Source organism: Anas platyrhynchos, chromosome 18 (genome assembly GCF_047663525.1).
Source record: "Anas platyrhynchos isolate ZD024472 breed Pekin duck chromosome 18, IASCAAS_PekinDuck_T2T, whole genome shotgun sequence".
Classification (NCBI taxonomy): Eukaryota; Metazoa; Chordata; class Aves; order Anseriformes; family Anatidae; genus Anas; species Anas platyrhynchos.
Window position 1 is genome coordinate 9,152,084 of NC_092604.1, and position 16,591 is coordinate 9,168,674.

The 16,591-nt window shown below is 55.7% G+C and overlaps 2 protein-coding genes across 9 annotated transcripts; one reads left to right on the forward strand and one right to left on the reverse strand.

The window, feature by feature from the left end:
* Nucleotides 1–482: 482 nt before the first annotated feature.
* SLC2A6 (solute carrier family 2 member 6) lies at nt 483–5,197 on the forward strand. Of its 8 annotated transcripts, none has more exons than XM_072025389.1 (11): nt 483–625; nt 857–1,020; nt 1,606–1,768; nt 1,864–2,070; nt 2,636–2,735; nt 3,013–3,224; nt 3,382–3,534; nt 3,621–3,729; nt 3,948–4,121; nt 4,410–4,555; nt 4,642–5,197. In XM_072025389.1, exons 2-11 carry the CDS (start codon nt 920–922, stop codon nt 4,795–4,797), a joined length of 1,521 nt encoding a protein of 506 aa, XP_071881490.1. In that variant the 5' UTR covers nt 483–625; nt 857–919; the 3' UTR covers nt 4,798–5,197. The 8 variants fall into 8 exon arrangements, with proteins under 8 accessions (XP_071881490.1, XP_071881489.1, XP_071881488.1 ...); XM_072025388.1 differs by having other exon boundaries at nt 493–625; nt 776–1,020; XM_072025387.1 differs by having other exon boundaries at nt 508–640; nt 776–1,020.
* A 133-nt stretch (nt 5,198–5,330) lies between these two features.
* On the reverse strand, nt 5,331–16,311 carry CACFD1 (calcium channel flower domain containing 1). Its single transcript, XM_005013272.6, has 5 exons — nt 15,891–16,311; nt 11,257–11,329; nt 10,717–10,842; nt 10,523–10,630; nt 5,331–10,414 (listed from the first exon to the last, which is right to left on the reverse strand). The coding sequence occupies exons 1-5, from the start codon at nt 16,012–16,014 to the stop codon at nt 10,321–10,323; spliced, it is 525 nt and encodes a 174-aa protein (XP_005013329.5). The 5' UTR covers nt 16,015–16,311; the 3' UTR covers nt 5,331–10,320.
* Between the last annotated feature and the right edge of the window lie 280 nt (nt 16,312–16,591).

The window sequence follows — 16,591 nt, forward strand, 5'->3', positions numbered from 1 at the left end:
GATCAGGCTGTGGACATGGAGCTGCGGAAGGGGAAGCAGGCTGCTCGAGGCTCGGCACGGAGGGAAGGCGCCGTGAGCCACAGCAGCACCGAAGCGCACACAGACTCAGGGTGCAGAAACCACCCAGGAGGTCCCCAAAAGCACCACAGATTGAGGTGAATCACGGAAACAAGCGAATTAGGGAAAGACACCTTTTGCTAATTAAATCCAAATGCAAAGCCAGCAGTCCCCTCTCTTCCCTACAGAGCAAACTTTGGACCACGCAGCCCCCAGGAGCTGCAGATGCCCAGCACAATGCTGCTGGTGGGGTGAGGGCCAAGCCAGCCCCCAGCAGCTCCCAACAAGGCAGCAATGCCACCTTCCCTTCATCCATCCTCATCAGTGCTCATCATTGCCCCCACCTGCTCCCTCGTGCCCCCTCTGTGCTCGCCCCTCTCTCGTTTCCTTCCCTTCCTCTGCTCTGCATTGAAAAACCCTCCCTGCGGCGGGCCACAACAATGTAATTCACCCCAGTAAGAAAAAAAAAAACAACACAGCCCTTTTTCAGCCTAGCTGCTTCTGGTTCCCCAAGGGGTGAGGCGTGACCTTAGCTAAAGGACTTTCCTGCTGGGGTAGGAGGGTTTCGGTGAGGATCAGCCCCGTAAGTGCTGCTGTGGTGGTGCTGTGGGGTACAGCAGGGCTGGCCGGGTGCGTGGGGAGGGCTCGCGGAGTGCCCTCATCCCCCCGTGGCTCCCCATCTGCTGACTTTCTGCCCCCCCTCCCATTTCCTCCCCAGAAGCTGGCCGTGCACGAGCCCACAAGGCGCAGATTTCTCCGATTAAGCAACGCTGGGCGTCCTCTCCCCTTTCATTTTCAGCTGCCTCTTCCTCCCAGGCCCCAGAACCTGCCTCAAGCATCCGGCACCGGCCGTGCCCCCGCCATGGAGCCGAGCGCACGGGAGCCCCTGGTGAGGAAGCCGAGCTCCTCGTACCGAACCTTCCCCGAGGGCGTCAGCAAGAGGCTGGACAAGGAGTACCTGCGGTGAGGGCCGGGGCCGTGGGGTGGCCGTGTGCCCCATTTTGGGGCTGGGGAGCGGGTGGGAGAGCTGCTGCCCACCGCTGCTGCTCCCTGCGTGTGTTTTGAGGGGGTCTCATCGTGCCCAGGGTTCCCGGTGCTGTGTGTGCCTGCCTGGGAGAGCTTTGGGGTGTCTGACACTTGTAGGACATGGGGTCCTACTGTCGGGTGGGGGGCCCTGAGAGAAGCCCCTGTTGTTCTGCTGTGAGCTTCTGCTTTTCTCGGTTTGTTTCTTGGCTGACAACCACCCAGCCACCTGGAAAGCATCGGTGGCACCCACGGAGCTGGGTCCTGCTCTCACCCACCCCGGGGGCCATACAGCCCTGGCACGATGGGCAGACACAGCACGGCAGAAGCGGCTGCTCCTCAGCTCAGAAAAACCCCACCAGCCAGGGCCTTTCCCCAGGAAAACCCCTCGGTGGCTGGCCGGGAGCCTCGGCAAAGGGCAGGGCTGGGCTGCACGGGGGAAAAGCCACAAAAAAGGGTGAGATAAACTTCCCATCGGGTGCCGTGGTGGTGTCCAACACATCCTCCTTGCTCTGTCCCCTTCAGAAGCCTCCACAACAAGCGGCTCTACCTGGCCGTGTTTGCCGCCGTCCTCGGGAATTTCAGCTTCGGCTTCGCCCTGGTTTACACCTCGCCCGTCATCCCCGCCCTGGAGGCTCACCCCAACCCCGCGCTGAGGCTGGACCGGCACAAAGCCTCCTGGTTCGGGGTGAGGAGCGGGCTTGTCCCTGCTTGGGGGGGTGCAGGCAGGGACAACGAGGACCCACTGAAGCCTCCCCTCTCTCTCTCTCCGTGTCCCCGCAGTCGGTGTTCACGCTGGGGGCGGCAGCGGGGGGGCTCAGTGCCATGCTCCTCAACGACCGCCTGGGCCGCAAGCTGAGCATCATGTTCTCGGCGGTGCCCTCCGCCGTGGGGTACGCGCTGCTGGCCGGCGCCCAGGGCATCGAGATGCTGCTGCTGGGCCGCGTGCTGACGGGCTACGCCGGCGGTGTGACATCCGCATCCATCCCGGTAATATGCCCCAGGAGGGAGTTTGGCAAAGGGGGTGGAAGGATGGGAGGTGAGGAGGGTGCAGGAGTTGATCCCGGGGTCTTCTGCTCCTTTGGAGGCATCAGCAGAGCTTCAGGGCTGGATATAGGGGATGGGGAGGATGCACCACGTTAGCGGCTCCCTGCACGGCCAGCCTGAGCTGCTCCCGTGCTGCCAGGCTTTTTCTGTCCACAGAAAGTGGAAGGCAGGTCCTTGTTCCCTGCCCTGTTCCTCCCCGGCACCAGTTTCCTCCATTTATCAAATAAAACAGAGGAAGGGGAGGATTGAGCAACCCTCGGGCACATCTTTACAGTAACTGGAGTCTGGGCGTGTGCTTCTCCCACACCAGGCGAGGATGGGTGCGGGAGGGATGGGTGCCACAAGGCTCTCCTTACCCTGCTGCAGGACCGGCTCCTGCAGATTTCCCCTCCCAAAGGACAGGTTTCCCGGCACTTTGGGTTTTCCCTGGCTGTGAGGCACGGCAGGATGGGTTTTGTTGGTGCTGGCTGCATGCTGCAGCTCCGCTGTGTGCGCTGTCCTGCTGCAGGTCTACATCTCGGAGATCTCCCACCCCGGTGTCCGAGGCATGCTGGGCGCTTGTCCTCAGATCATGGCAGTGCTGGGCTCCCTCATCCTCTACGCGCTGGGCAAGTATCTCAGTGTTCAACAGGCAGGAAAGCCCCTAGGGAAGGCGGGTTTATTTTAAACAACTTTCCTAGTGGGCTGATGGATCCGTTCCCCTTGCAGCCACCACCACGGGTGTGCAAGGGGCTCCGCTGAGGCTTTGTCAGGGCTGAAGAGCAGCACACCATGAACTCTTGTTCTGGTTTTTCCCTCTCTGGCTTTGTTAAATCTCTGCTGTTGGGGTGCCCACAGGAGGCTTCTCCCTGTGCTTTCCCTTCCTAACCTGGCTGCCTCCCGCAGGGCTGCTCCTGGACTGGCGCTGGCTGGCCGTGGCAGGGGAGGTGCCGGTGCTGGCCATGATCCTCCTGCTCTGCTTCATGCCCAACTCGCCCCGGTTCCTGCTCTCCCGGGGGAAGGAGGACGAGGCCCTGCAGTCACTGTGCTGGCTGCGGGGCAAGGACACGGACTATGCCCGGGAGTATGAGCAGATTAAGGACAGCGTGAGGAAGCAGGTGAGGAGAGGACGAGGCTCACCTCCAGCACGTGGGAGATGTGATATGAAAATGGTCAAGTCCAGCATCCTCTGGGCATCTCCTGAGCTGCTTCCTGGGTGCTGTGGTTGTGCCCAAGGCACTAATATCTTGTCTTTCTGACTTTGTCCCCCTCCAGAGCCGGCGGGTTTCCTGTGCTGAGATCAAGGACCCCTTCATCTACAAGCCCATCCTGATTGCCGTGGTCATGAGGTTCCTGCAGCAGCTCTCTGGGGTCACCTGTGTCCTCGTGTACCTGCAGCCAATATTCAAGAAAACGGCTGTCATCCTGGTGAGCTCGGGTTGCCCTGTCGTCGGGGATGTCTGCCCTGTCCTGGATCTCCCCTCTCAGTTTCCCCACGGCTTTTGCTGTTGCAGAAGCCGGAGTACGATGCGGCTCTTGTCGGCCTGGTGCGTCTGTTCTCGGTGGCGATTGCTGCTGTGTCGATGGATAAAGCTGGCAGGAAGATTCTCCTCTTTGTGTCGGGTAAGTCTCTCTGCCACGATGTGCAAGGGCAATTGTTCTTTAGCTATTTCCAGCAGCTCTGCAAACGTGCAGGAGTGGGAATTTAACCACACGGGGCTCAGGAGGGGTCTCTGGTGGTGGCTCAGCTCCTGAGCAGAGGTGACTCCAGGGGCTTGGACGAAGGCACAGAAGGAATCGCTCACCCCTCAGTCCCATGGTGCTGTTGCATCTCTCCACAGCCGGTGTCATGCTGGCCTCCAACCTGACCATGGGGCTCTACATCCACTTCGTGCCCTCTTCTCAGAACGGCACCATCACTAACAGGACCCTGGCGAGCTCTGCCAGCCCTCCTGCGGAGTCCATCAACTACATCACCCTCATCCCCCTCCTGGCTACCATGTTCTTCATAATGGGTAGGTGCAGGGGGTGAGAGCCCAGGACCACAGCACGGAGCAGGAAACCAGCCTGGGGGATATTTCTCCTCTGAGACAGGGTGATATGGGGTGAGGAGTTTGGGATTGGGATGGGGAGGTTGAGAAAAATAGCATTTGAAGTCGCTTTTCAGGACTGAGAGTGTATGTGGGGAAAAAATAATGACCGACTGACAGGGGAGCAGGGCAGGATTGTGTAGGGCTTTCCTGTGCTCCCCTAAGGGGCTCTGAAGCCTCAGCAGCCTCACCTCACCCTCTGCTCCCCTGCAGGCTATGCCATGGGCTGGGGCCCCATCACCTGGCTGCTGATGTCGGAGATCCTCCCTCTGAAAGCCCGGGGGGTGGCCTCAGGCCTCTGCGTGGTTGTGAGCTGGCTGACAGCCTTCACCCTCACCCAGTTCTTCCTCCGGGTCGTGGTGGGTACTGTCCCGGGGGGTGTCTCAGAGCTCTTCCTCAGAGCCCCCCAAGCTGGCTCACATTTGCTTTCTGCCCCGCTTCTCAGGAAGCCTTTGGCCTCGAGGTGCCGTTCCTGTTCTTCGCTGTCATCTGCGCTGGGAACGTCTTCTTTACGGGCTGCTGCGTCCCAGAAACCAAAGGCAGGTCCCTGGAACAGATCGAGGCCTTCTTCAGGACAGGGAGAAGGTCGTTCATGAGGTAGGAGCTGGAGGTGGAAGCTGGAGGTCTCCGAAGATGGTGCTTCCCCCCCGCCCAGGGAAGAGGAACAGGCAGCAGTGACTGTATTGCTTTGGACATGGATATTGCCAGCCCAAACTCTACCTTCTCTTCCCAAATCACTCAGCACTACCTGGTGCTCTCGGGGCACCACGTCAGCCCGAGGCATGGGACTGTGTAACCAGTGCCAGGCTGGGACTAAAAGCGTCCTGGAAACTAAAACGTGTGGCTGTGGACAAAAAACCTCGCACGTCCTTAGCGCAGCAGCCACCCAAGCAGCCCCAGAGCCCCCAGGCTCTGGCTGGAGCAGAGTTAACAGCTGTAGCTGTGCTGGCACCCTTTCAGCATGTAGTTGCAAGAATAAAGCAGTTTTGCCTCCAAGTGCACGATGTTGCCTTGCAGAGAGGAAAGCTGCAGGGGGATGGGAGAGGAGAGGCAGGCAGGGGCTGTGGCTGGGGGATCACAGCACCCTGCAGCCTCCCAGGTGGGTCTTGTGTGCTTAAAGACTTCAAAAAAAGGTAGAGCCAGATATTTTTATTTTTTTTTATAAAAAAGCTGCCACGTTTTATTGCTCTAAAAACACACGTTACACTAGGAGCCTAACGAACAAGACCAACTACAGTTCACAAAGAAAATTCAAGACACAACACACAGCATGGGAACAGACAGACATTCAGCTGTAGTGCAAGCGATTCCCTGGAGGAAAGACACAGTAGGTACAGACTACGTTGTAGTGGGGCAGGTCCTTCCCACCCCAGGGTTTTACTCATCCACGTCAAAGGAAGGTGGCTGTGCCCCATCACAGCTGGGTGTGGAGCCTCCACCTCCATCACTGAGATTTCAGCTGCATAGTTAGTAGCAAATTGCTCTCAGCCCTTTCCTGACGTCTTGCAAGATTAAGGTCTTTATTTATGATTTTTTTTAAGAACACAACCCCGGGTAAAGCACAGCTGCAGGAGGTGGTTATGGCTGCGAGGAATGAAGGCCTTGCTGAGTATTGCATCCAACCTAACTCTTCCCAAAGGGGCAGAACAGCACAGGCTGGGCTTGGAGATCATTTGCCTGAGCATTTGCCAGCCTGCTGAAATGCACTTGGCAACCTGAGGGCCTGTGGCTATGCTTGTGTCCTCCTGTTCCTGATACACTTCAGCCTGCTGTGACAAGGATTTGGGGGACAACAGAGCATATTTGACCTGAATCTCAGGAAACACTAAGTGCTATTTAGATCCCCTGCAGCAGAAGGTGCACCTCACCACGGAGAAGATGTGCTTTATCAGAGGATTAATTTAAAGCAGCCTAGGACAGAGGAAGAGAGATGGGCCAAAATCAAAACCACAGAGAAATGTCAGTATTAGACCAAACCTCTGCAGCCGAGACCTGTTTCCAGAAAGATGTCCAGCCCTGGCTGGAATATGACTGTTTCTAAGCATGGCCAGATTACAAGAGCTCTCAAGAGCCTCTGCTTTCCACTGACCTTCAGAAGATCAGGATCTCTGGCAGCCCTGTCCTAGAGCGTTCTCTTTCTCACATGGCTATGTACCAGGTCTTGATATCTTCACTTCAGTGAAACCCTTCCCTGCAGACAGTGGATGTTTTTTTCCTGAGAAAAAAAAAATGACAAAGATGAATTGAGCTTCCCAGGGCTTGGCCTAAGGAGCAAATGCCCGAACCACACTGGAGAAGTATTTTCTGAGTGATCTCCTTTATTCCACAAAGAAAGCGTGAGGGGTTTTGCTACAACATTTAGAGTCTGAGAAATCACGGGGGCTTTTTCCAGAGGTAGAATGGTCTTTTTATTCACTGCACACACAGAAAATCAATTGGTGTTACAAAACCAGCTCCTGTTCAGAGCAGCAAGGTCTGGGTACGCAGCAGAAAGGGAGCTTCTGCCCTTCTCTGCGTGCCCAGGGGAGAACCCCAGGGGAACGGGGAGCTTATACGCACAAGTGCAGTAATTTCTGGGACTGAATGGGACACGGAGGGGTTGCATGTTGTATAAATGCACTTGGGTAAGGGAAGTGCACAGCTCAGACAGTGAATGGTGTAACAGCCTGCTCCCAAGCGCACACTTACTGCTGGTTCCCAGCCGTCTTTCCATACTCACTGTAGTCAATGCACCACCCGCTCCTGAGGTCTCACATAACATTTTTGCCCCCTTCTCTCCCAAGAGGCCTCCAGAACCTCCTCCATGGAGACCCCTTAGATCAGCCCTCCAGCCTGCACACTGCCAGCTGGCACTGAGCTGATCCTGTAAGATCGCTAGAGCAGGACTTTAACTTCATTATTCTTGCAAAGCTCCTAGCCCCCTGCCTCTAAACACAACTAATAACCACCATGCACTGTGAATGGGCACCTTAACTACTGTGATACTACTACTCTAAAGGTCTTTTCTATCTCCACAAAAATAGCCTCACACCGAGGTGAGACCAGCCACTAACTCAGCACCACCCCGAAAGCCATGGGTGCTGCAGGCCCCGCACGCAGACTTCACCGGACCAGCAGCAGCCGCATCTGGCTTGGGTCCTGCTACATCACAGCCAGCCACTATTCCCTACAGCACCCTCTCCAGACGTGCTCACCCCGATATTGCTGCATCTGTAGAGTCAGCGCTCTCAGAGCACGGCTCCCAGACGCCTCCTGTTCAGGCAGGCACGGAGACGCTGAGCAGAACCAGAGGCGATAAGTGCCGTGGCCACAGGATCCAGCTCAGCTCTTGCAGAAGAGTCCCTGAGGCTCATTTCCAACAAAAGCACACCCACAGCTCGGAGTTGGGCTTTCCATCCTGCTAATGGTGGCAGAGCAATGCAAGTTATTAGCTTGCCTGGTCCAAGCTGGTGGCTGCAATACTCAGCGTGATGGCACTGCTGGCACCCCAGGGACTTCTGCCGCTGGAGCTGATGAGCAGAGGTGAGTCAGGAGGCAGATAAAGCCAGCAAGGGCCCTGCCATTCTCCTGGTTCATCGCTGTGGGTGCAGATCAGACTGCAAGGGTTATCTATTGCTTCTGCTTTGCCTTCCACCTGCGGAACTACTCGCAGAGCAAAGCAGTCGCTACCAAAGACATGCGCATCGCTACGTGGGTCAGTCCTCTACTAAACACTACTTAACTCCCCAACTCCTTGAAATCTACTTGGATGTCCTGCTTGCCAGGCAGGACTCTGCAACGCAGCCACCCCATGAAGGTACTGGGGACAGGAGGTGCAGAGAGGCTATGATGACTGAGGCTTCACTTGGAGGTGTCCTGGGGTGCATCCCCCTGCACCACCCCACTGCCACGGGCTGGGGTCCCTGCGCACGCACGCACAAGGAAAGCCAATGCCCCACATATTGCACGCAGCCACAGGACCAGCCCGGAGCTGGGGGCTGCAAAACGGCAGAGGCTTGATTGAAACAAGCTGCATCTGGGCTGGCGGTGCCTATTCGGCGCCCCAGACAAGCTGGTGTCAGAGCAATTACAGCTCAGAGGCCCTGGGGGAAAAGGGGCTTAGCACGAAGCGGCTGCCCAGCATCCAGCTGCGAGGGGCTGTGTGTGCAAATAAAGCCAGGCCGCATTCCTGCCTGGTGCAAATCTTCACACCTCCCTGAACGCCACGGAAGAAACAAGAAATGCCATTAGCTGGCAGCTTAGCCCCCCGGCCCCCAGGGGCTGCGCTGCTCCTGCTGCAGCGCCCGCGTGCACCAGTACCTGGCCACCCTCTCCTGCAGCTTCTGACGATGAACAGCACCCAGCCACCAGCTGCACGACCCCTCTGGCACCCCGGTAATTCAAATGGGACCACAAAGAGTCAGGAGGCAGCAGGAGCCCAGCTCCCAGTGCAGGACGGTGACAAGAGGCTGCCTCTGCTCGCCAGAGCTGTCCCCTGCCTTCACCGAGCACAAACCCTGCGTCCCAGCAGGGAAAAGCAAATCCGGTCACATCGGCATCCATAAGACAAAGGGATCGAAGGGCAGCACACCTTCCAAAAGTCTGAGAAACACGATGCAGGCTGAAATAGGATTTTCCAGTACCCCAGTTACAGCAGCCAGGGCTCTCCCTGGGTCCAGAGAGAGACCCCCAAAATGAGACAATGCTTTCCTTCAAATGACAGGGAACAGAGCGCTCCTTTCTCCTACATCCAGAGAAAACGAGGCCCATCAGAACACATAAATATGTAGAAATAAGTTATTCTCCCTTTTCCTAATTAAAATAAAAAGCAATTGTGTAAAAACAAATAAATTAACCCCCCCCCAGAAGAAACTGTGATGAGAAGCGTGGGACCTGGACCTAGTGAGTAGTTCTGTTCTGCCTGACACGACGCAAACAGAATATGACAGAGCTTGGAATAAAGCAGCAAAACACCCAGGACAATAACCTGCTATCCCCACCAAACTGGTACAGATTTCTCTCTGTTTGCAAAGGAAGGATATGCCACCTCCCCACACAAAACCAGCCCAGGACTGATGCAAAAAAGCATGAGCCCAATGAGAACGACTGTACCAGATAAGCAAAAAGCAGGTCCCACACGCAGAACAGGCTGCAGGAGCACACACGGGAAGGGAGAGATAGCAGAGCACAGTCCTGGGCTCAGGAGAGAAGGATGCTCACAGACATCAGCAACTATTACACCAGGAAAAAAAATAAAAGAACAGTTGGCTCAAGCAATACTATCTTCTTTCAGCTGAGGTAAAGCAAACCTCCCTTTCCCTCCTCCCCAGTAAAAAGGTGAAGCTTGACAAGTACCCTTGTTCAGACTAAGGAATTAATGCGTATAATTCAAGTAAACTGTAGAAACTGCCTGAAGCTGTAACCAGAGGAAGGGGAGACTGTACTTTACAGTTCCCCGGATCTGCCCCAGCATCTCTCGCAGCTTCTCTGCAGCGTGGTTGTTGTCTTCATTTGGGATTTTTGCTGGAAGCCCTTTACTGCGCAGTGATGTCTGATGCCCAGCCTAACTGGACCCATACTAAACCAAGCGTGAGCATCACCAGGTCCTGCTAAATGCTGGCTTAGTATTTTGTGCCTGGGAAGTGCCACACCAGAGCGCATTACTTTGAAACGTGTAACATGAGCAGTGGAGCCAAGCAGCTCCAAGAGCAGTTCCCAGTGAGCGTGTTGCCCACACTCAGTCCCCAGCAAAACAGGGCAGGCTCATTAACCAGGCATCAAAAGAGAGAAAGGCTACGTGTTTAGGCTTGTACAGCAGCACTCAAAGGGCCAGCACCTCTGCAGGGAAAAAAGAAAAAGAACAAAAAGAAGGAAAAAAAAAAAAAAAGAGGGGACTGTGAGATATTTGGTTCAGTGTTAAACCTCTGAGAGGGCGAGGAGAGAGCCGCCAACGTGCTGAGGTCTGGCTGCTGGTGTGGGAGGAGGGCACAGCCCGCCCCAGCCCCTGAGATTTCCAGTTGCTGCAGTGTCCGGGGAAATAGCGGAGTAACAGAGAAGGGAGCAGGCAGAGGGAAGGGCAGAGTGGGTTTCCGTATCTTCACCAACACCTCAGTGTCCGTGTGAGGTTCCCCTGAGCTCAGGGGCTTCAGAGGGCCTGTCCTTCCAGGGACCCCGTGAGCTTCTCTTCATCCATCTGCTTCTGCTGCTGGTGGATGCGGGCGTAGGAAATGGCATCTCCCCTGCAGAGAGAAGGGACAGCGAGGGGATGTGAGCTGGGAACAGACGGGGTGCAGGACGGGGTGGAGATCCACCTTCCCCTCCCCTCCACCAGCAGGCAGATCTCTTACTTCTTGCCGAGCGCCGACAGGCCGTAAAGCACCCCGGTTGCAAACGCGATGGCATTTCCAAAAAGCGTGGTCAGCGTCAGGCTGAGCATGACGGGGAACACCGCCATCCTGAAAGAGAGAGAGGCAGCCCCGCGCTGGGTTGGGGAACGCAGCACCTGAAACGCCCAGCGCCTGGCCCCGGGGAGCATCCTCACCCGCAGTAGAAAGCAGCTTTCTGCCAGGGCCGCAGCTTGTCCGCCCTCGCAGACACGGCGTTGGCGAACTCGATGAACTGGCAGCAGAAGGGGGCTTCGCACAGGAACAGGACGAAGGCGTTGAGCCTCCAGGCAGAGCACACGAGAGTTAACCCTGCCCCACAGCAAGGGGCAGCCGTGCCCCCGGCCACACCAAAGCAGAAGCACTGCACCCTGCTTCCCTCTCCCCCCTTCTTGGTAATTCCCAATCTCTGGCCCGATTTATTTTGGGTAAGGTTACTGCAGTATTTACCTAAAAACGGGTGGAAAAGGGGGTAATGAGAGAAGAGGAATATAAATGGGGATATAAATAGGATAAAGCCCGTGTCTCCACCTGTCTGACTGAGCAAGAGCTGGCAATTCCCAGCTCTGCCCCTCGCTCCGTGGTGCCAAATGGACAGAATCACAGGGTACCCGGAGCTGGAAGGGACCCCCAAGGATCACATCTCCAACCCAGCAGAAAAAAAAAAAAAAAAAAAAAAGAACAGAAACTCCACTCACATCATCCACACGCCAGCTGCTATGTTCAGAGGGTTGATGGTGACGCAGTTCCACAGACCAGCAAAGGCACAGGCTGGAAGGCAAGAAGAGGCTTTCAGTGACCACAGCGACCCACAGGAGAGCAGGGCCTGAGGCTGGCTTCTCCCAGCTCCAGCCTGCCCCGCAGCCACATCAGTAGGGTTGTGCCTTCCCGTGCTTTGGCTCATGCATCTGGAGGCACCGCTGGAGCTGCCCAGAAGGGTCCTTGCCTTGGCTGGCACCTCCGGGCACCCATCTCAGAGCAGCACGCGGAAAAGTTCAGCAAAAAAAATTACTTGCAGTCCTTTCAGGCTGAAAATAAAGGAGAGGTGAACCTGGTCACACACTGCTGGTTCTGTGCAACTTTTAGAGAGGGGCAGAAAAGAGCCAGTTTGGGGTCTCTGCTAATACAAATGGAAGTGGATGCTGGCTAAAGCAATGCCCAGAATAGCTCCTGCTCTCCTGAATTCGTAATGCCAGGAGAGGAAGCCGCCAGCAGCCAGGCTGCAGGCACCCACCTCCTGCCTCATTAAACTTGCAAAGCGCTCCCTGCACTCGATACGGCCCCTTTCCCCCCACTGACACCGAGAAGCTGCTGCTCACCTGGGAACCCGAGCCCACAGGAGGGAGGGAGGCAAGGCAGGGGCTGCGTCCCCAGCAAATAACAACACAGTGCAAAACTGCAGCTGAAATTATACAGCCCTGAAAGGCTGGCCTGGGATGTGCAGCTGAATAATGAAGAGAGCGGTGTGAATCTGAGACGACCAGCCTGCGTCTAGGTATTTTTGAAGTCTGCTCATGTTTTGCTAAGGGAATCCCTGAGCAGGGCTGCTGTGAGCAGTCCTGACCTTCAAAAGCTTGGCACGCGCTTGCAAGGTTTCCTTCAGGCATCCACTGCTGAATCCTCAAGGTTTCCTCAAGAATATTTATTTACCCTTATTTACCAGACTGGGAAACAGAGCTGGAGGCCTATGATAGGACCAGGTTAAGGTCACCCCACGAGCAAGCGGCCCCCTGATTTTGGAAAACAACCAAACAAGTTTATTTTTAGAGGCTTCCTGGGACTGCCCCGTAGGACCCAAAATCTCCTGGAGATTCCTGTAAGAACAAGATCCCAACAGAGTAGAAATGCCAGAGGACACGCTACCAGCCACACTCTGAGGGCACTTCTCATCCTCCCATCACAAAGGGATCGGTGTCCCTGCACTGTAGGGGGAAACTGAGGCACTGGGGTGGGATGATGCAGACATGCAAACAGACGGAGAGCTGGCAAAGCACCAGCGAGCAGGATTGCAAGGAGCAGCAGGCAGGGAGGTTTCTAACTCTGCGACCAACAACGACCAACAAACCCTTGGATGCTCATGGAAGAGGAGCTCAGGGGACTTGTGACACTTGTGACAAGTCCACACCGTGGACTTGTAACACTTTGTCTTCACAGAAAAGCACACTTCTGAAAATAACCTTAAATGACTTTCAAGCATTTTATTATTAGCAAACAGCAAAACCCAGCAGCATTTTGACTACCACTGAAAGGGCCAGGGCAGAGCCCTGTTAACAGCACATTGAAGCAGAGCAGGGCATGAGGTTCAGAGAGCTACAAAATCAGCCTCAACCACGGAGCAAACCTAGGGAGGCAGAATGTTATTTCCCAAGCAGGACTTTGGCTCTACTATTTTTTAATTTCTTTTTACTCTAATCAATCAGGGTTTCTCTTTGTCAGGGCTTTGGTTCAGTTTTTCAAGTTTTGTTTTCATCCCCAAACAACCCTTGAGCACTAAACGTCCTCGCAGGCACCTCAGCGAAGCGATCGCCCTGATTGCCAGCGGACTAATGACCCAGCAGGCCTGAGCTGAGCGAGTCCCTACGTCAGCACGAGCACCAACCAGCAGGAAAGGAGTCAAAGGTTTACAGTCGCAGGAGCACTGCACTCAGTGGTGGTTGCCAACAGCCACAGATAACGATTCGGTGACCTTCGGTCTCCTTTCCAGTGCAATGCATCCTGCGGCAGCCTGGCACACACTGGTCCCGCCGGGGCAGGATCGGCTCCTGCCTCTGTAGCCAAAAGGGACACGGAGCCAACCCAGAGACTTCTTTTTGCACAACAAAGCCTCACAAGAGGCTTCAAATTCAGATAATGCTCGATGGCACGTAAGCTATGGAAGACAGTCCTGCCATTTGTTTAACTGCTGTCCCGTCCTGAGGCCCTGGGGAAGCACAAATAACTGGGAGCTAAAACGAGGAAGTAAAAAAAGAAAAAAACACCACCCCCCACAAAGCCTCTATTCATTCCAAGCAGCTGGTCACTGTCCTCAATGCAACCCTATTTTTGCCCCTAGAGCATTTTACAAAAGCCTCAGACTCCCATCGTCCTTTTACAAATAGGAACACAAGGGGGAGAGGGGACTTGGCTGAGGTCACCAAGCCAGGCTGTGCAGGAGCCAGAAACAGATCCCGAACCTTGTTTGTCTCATTCATGCTCCACCTCCCAGCCCTTCTGACTCGATCTTGCTGGTTACAGGTGTTGGCACACAGTAGGTGTCACCTCCCAGTCTCACCTCCGCTGACAAAGTTTCTCATCCATCCTACAGGGAATTTTTCCTCCTGCACAAAGTAACCCAGCCCCGTAGCAGCCACAACCCAGATGCCCAAAAACCTTATAAACGAGTTCTGTTCCTTCACAGAGAGCTCTGAAATCAGAGGCACGCTCCAGCCTTGCCTAGTTATCAGTCAGCCCTTGTCCTAACAGGCCGCCTACAACGAGGCAATGTTGAACAAGGGGCATTTTGAGGATGCCTGTCACCAGCACAGAGGATTGCCTCCTTCCATGGCCTCCCGTGTCCCTGCTCCTAACAGCAGCCTGTGACCCCAGCTGCCACGGTCTCTGCCCCACAGACCCAAAAATTGAGACTGCCCGGGCCACAGAGCAAGCTGGCTGACTCCCCAAATCATCGGCAATCCTCCTGCCTATTTCTTCTCCCAGATTCGCCCAAACACATAAAACTCTCAGCTTTCCTTTAAAAACAAGTCCTGAGTTCTCCAAGCTGTGAAGAAAAGTTTGAGAAAAGAATCCAAGTACAACTCGGCTGCTTTGAAACCTAAAGATAGAGGGGGAAAATCTGCTTTCAAAGACTCGCGCTGCTTTCAAGCCCCTCACGAGCTGCTCTGGCACACAGCGAGCTGCTCAGAGCCACCTCCAGCTCTGTACCCTCCATCTGCACCCCCCAAGCTGTGTGTGGACCAAAGCCACATGAAGGATGCCGAGGCCACAGCTTGTGGGACCAACATCACCCCATGGCCCCCTCATGGGAGCTACCAGGGGACATGGCCCAGCCGGCCTCCAGGCCTCCTGCCCCCACCAGAGGCCTCCGGTAGGTGCTGCCCCATAAGAGCAGCCTTGTGGAATCTTTTCACACCTCTGGAATTTCGGCAACTAAGATGTAAAAGCAAGAGGAGCGTTATGTTTTATCAGCATAGCCAAAAAGGGCTTTAAAGGGGCTGCCCAGTGATGCCACAGCGCACGAGGTGGGCTGCAAAAACACCACTGCCTTGTACAGTCGAGTCCTGAGGCAGGAACAGGCATGGAAAAGGGGCAGGAAGAGAGAGGGATCAGACAAAACACTACAGCAGAGGGAATAAATCAGGGCTGACTGTACTGGCTGAGAAACGCTCTTGTTTTACTAGAAGTCGTGGACCTGAAGCAGAAGGAATTCTCCATCCTGTGCTCTGCAGGAGATCAGACTAAGCGGTCATAACAGTCCCTCCTGCTTTTAAGAGCTATTAATCTCCTCACAGAATGTAGCAAAACAGCACTACGGGACAAGCTGATTTCTGGCAAAGGTGCAAAGACTCTTTCCCTGGGAAAATTTTTTTCAGCAGCAGGTAATTCACAGCGCAGCCAACTCACTTCGCTGTATGCTGTCTCCCATCTTCTGCGCGTCCAAGACTAAACCCCTTAAAAAACACACACCACTAACCAAGGTCATTACTCGCCTCCAGAAAACACAGCCAGGCCCTCCGTGATAAACGGCGGGAGTAAGAGGAAACATGCTGTGACGTCCAGAACAGGAAAGTTGCAGGAACACAAACACCTGACAGTCAGATGGGATGGAAGAAGCAAACCCCAGGGCCCCCGTTCACACCCTGCACCTGACCCCGCTGAGCGCCCTGAGCCCGGTGCTCGCAATAAAACCATTGTCTCGTTTATCTGCCCACGGCCCTCCTGCAGGACCGAGGGCTTGGCTTCTCCCACCACTCCCAGAGATGGGAGATGAGCTTTATCCAAGAAGAAACTCGAGGATTTTCAGATCCCCCCCGAGACATCCCTTCTCCCAGGTACCAAAGTTCAGCGAGTTCAGCAACCACGCAGCGCGCCTCTCACGTGCAAGCTAACATCACCCCGCTTCAGGCTCGTCGTGGCTCTTCCTCCTGCCCAAAATGCAGCCAACTACACGTGTGGAAGAGACGCAAACCTGCAACCCCAAACGATTGTCCCACGGCCCGCCTCCCCGTACACAAACACGGCCAAGGGACGGGCAGGCACAACCCCTGCCCCGCGCTTTTGCATGCACGAGCAGAGCCGGTGGGGAACCCTTGGCTGCGAGGGAGGGGATACTTACACACGCCCCCGATGACCCCGGCAATCCTGCAGAGCCACCTGTACCACCAGGTCATGCCATCATCGGTGGAGGGAGCCGCTGGCTCAGGGGCTGCTGCTTGGAACTGGTCATCCTGAGAACTCATGGCCCCCCCAGCTCCCGGGGGGTCAGGGGGCAGCTCCCCGCTCCCCACCTGCGCCCCAGCAGTGCGGGATGCCCCTCCAGGTGACACTCCCCCCACCTATTCCAGCAAGGCCAGGCAGGCTGACAGCCCCTAAACCCAGCCCTGCTGCTGGTGGGCCTCTCCCCGCACCCCCATGCACGGCCGGGCCCCCCAGGGCTGACAATGGAGGGGCTCTGCCTGCAGCAGCGATGCCAGCGGCCGGGGGGGAGCAGCCTCCACGTCTCCCTGCCTATTGCATTGTGGGTCCCCTCCTCCAGCAGGGAGGGCTTTGATGTCACGCTCATTAAAAAGCCAGTGGGCAGAGCCGTGTGTGCATATTCATAGCCAGCAGCAGGCAGGGAGGCGCGCGGCCCATGGCGGGCCCAAGGGTGCACAGGGCGGTTGGTTCAGCTCGGGGCGAGGGCAAGCGTCTGCCCCAAAAGGCACCCGTCATCTCACGGGGACTGGGACTGAGCCCCAGCCTCTCCTCCCAGCTGAGCTGTGGCTGCACAAACCTAAACATTCGGAAGTTTTGGCCGGGCTGATAACACAGCTTCTT

Excerpts from the sequence above, each read along its gene's own strand:
- SLC2A6 (XM_072025389.1), top strand. The coding sequence starts at position 920 with ATGGAGCCGAGCGCACGGGAGCCCCTGGTGAGGAAGCCGAGCTCCTCG. Across the intron at positions 1,021-1,605 it reads CTGGACAAGGAGTACCTGCG|AAGCCTCCACAACAAGCGGC; the intron begins GTGAGGGCCGGG and ends TGTCCCCTTCAG. Across the intron at positions 3,730-3,947 it reads GATTCTCCTCTTTGTGTCGG|CCGGTGTCATGCTGGCCTCC; the intron begins GTAAGTCTCTCT and ends ATCTCTCCACAG.
- CACFD1 (XM_005013272.6), bottom strand. The coding sequence starts at position 16,014 with ATGAGTTCTCAGGATGACCAGTTCCAAGCAGCAGCCCCTGAGCCAGCG. Across the intron at positions 10,843-11,256 it reads GCAGCTGGCGTGTGGATGAT|GCTCAACGCCTTCGTCCTGT; the intron begins GTGAGTGGAGTT and ends CTCTGCCTGGAG. Across the intron at positions 10,631-10,716 it reads AAAGCTGCTTTCTACTGCGG|GATGGCGGTGTTCCCCGTCA; the intron begins GTGAGGATGCTC and ends TCTCTCTTTCAG.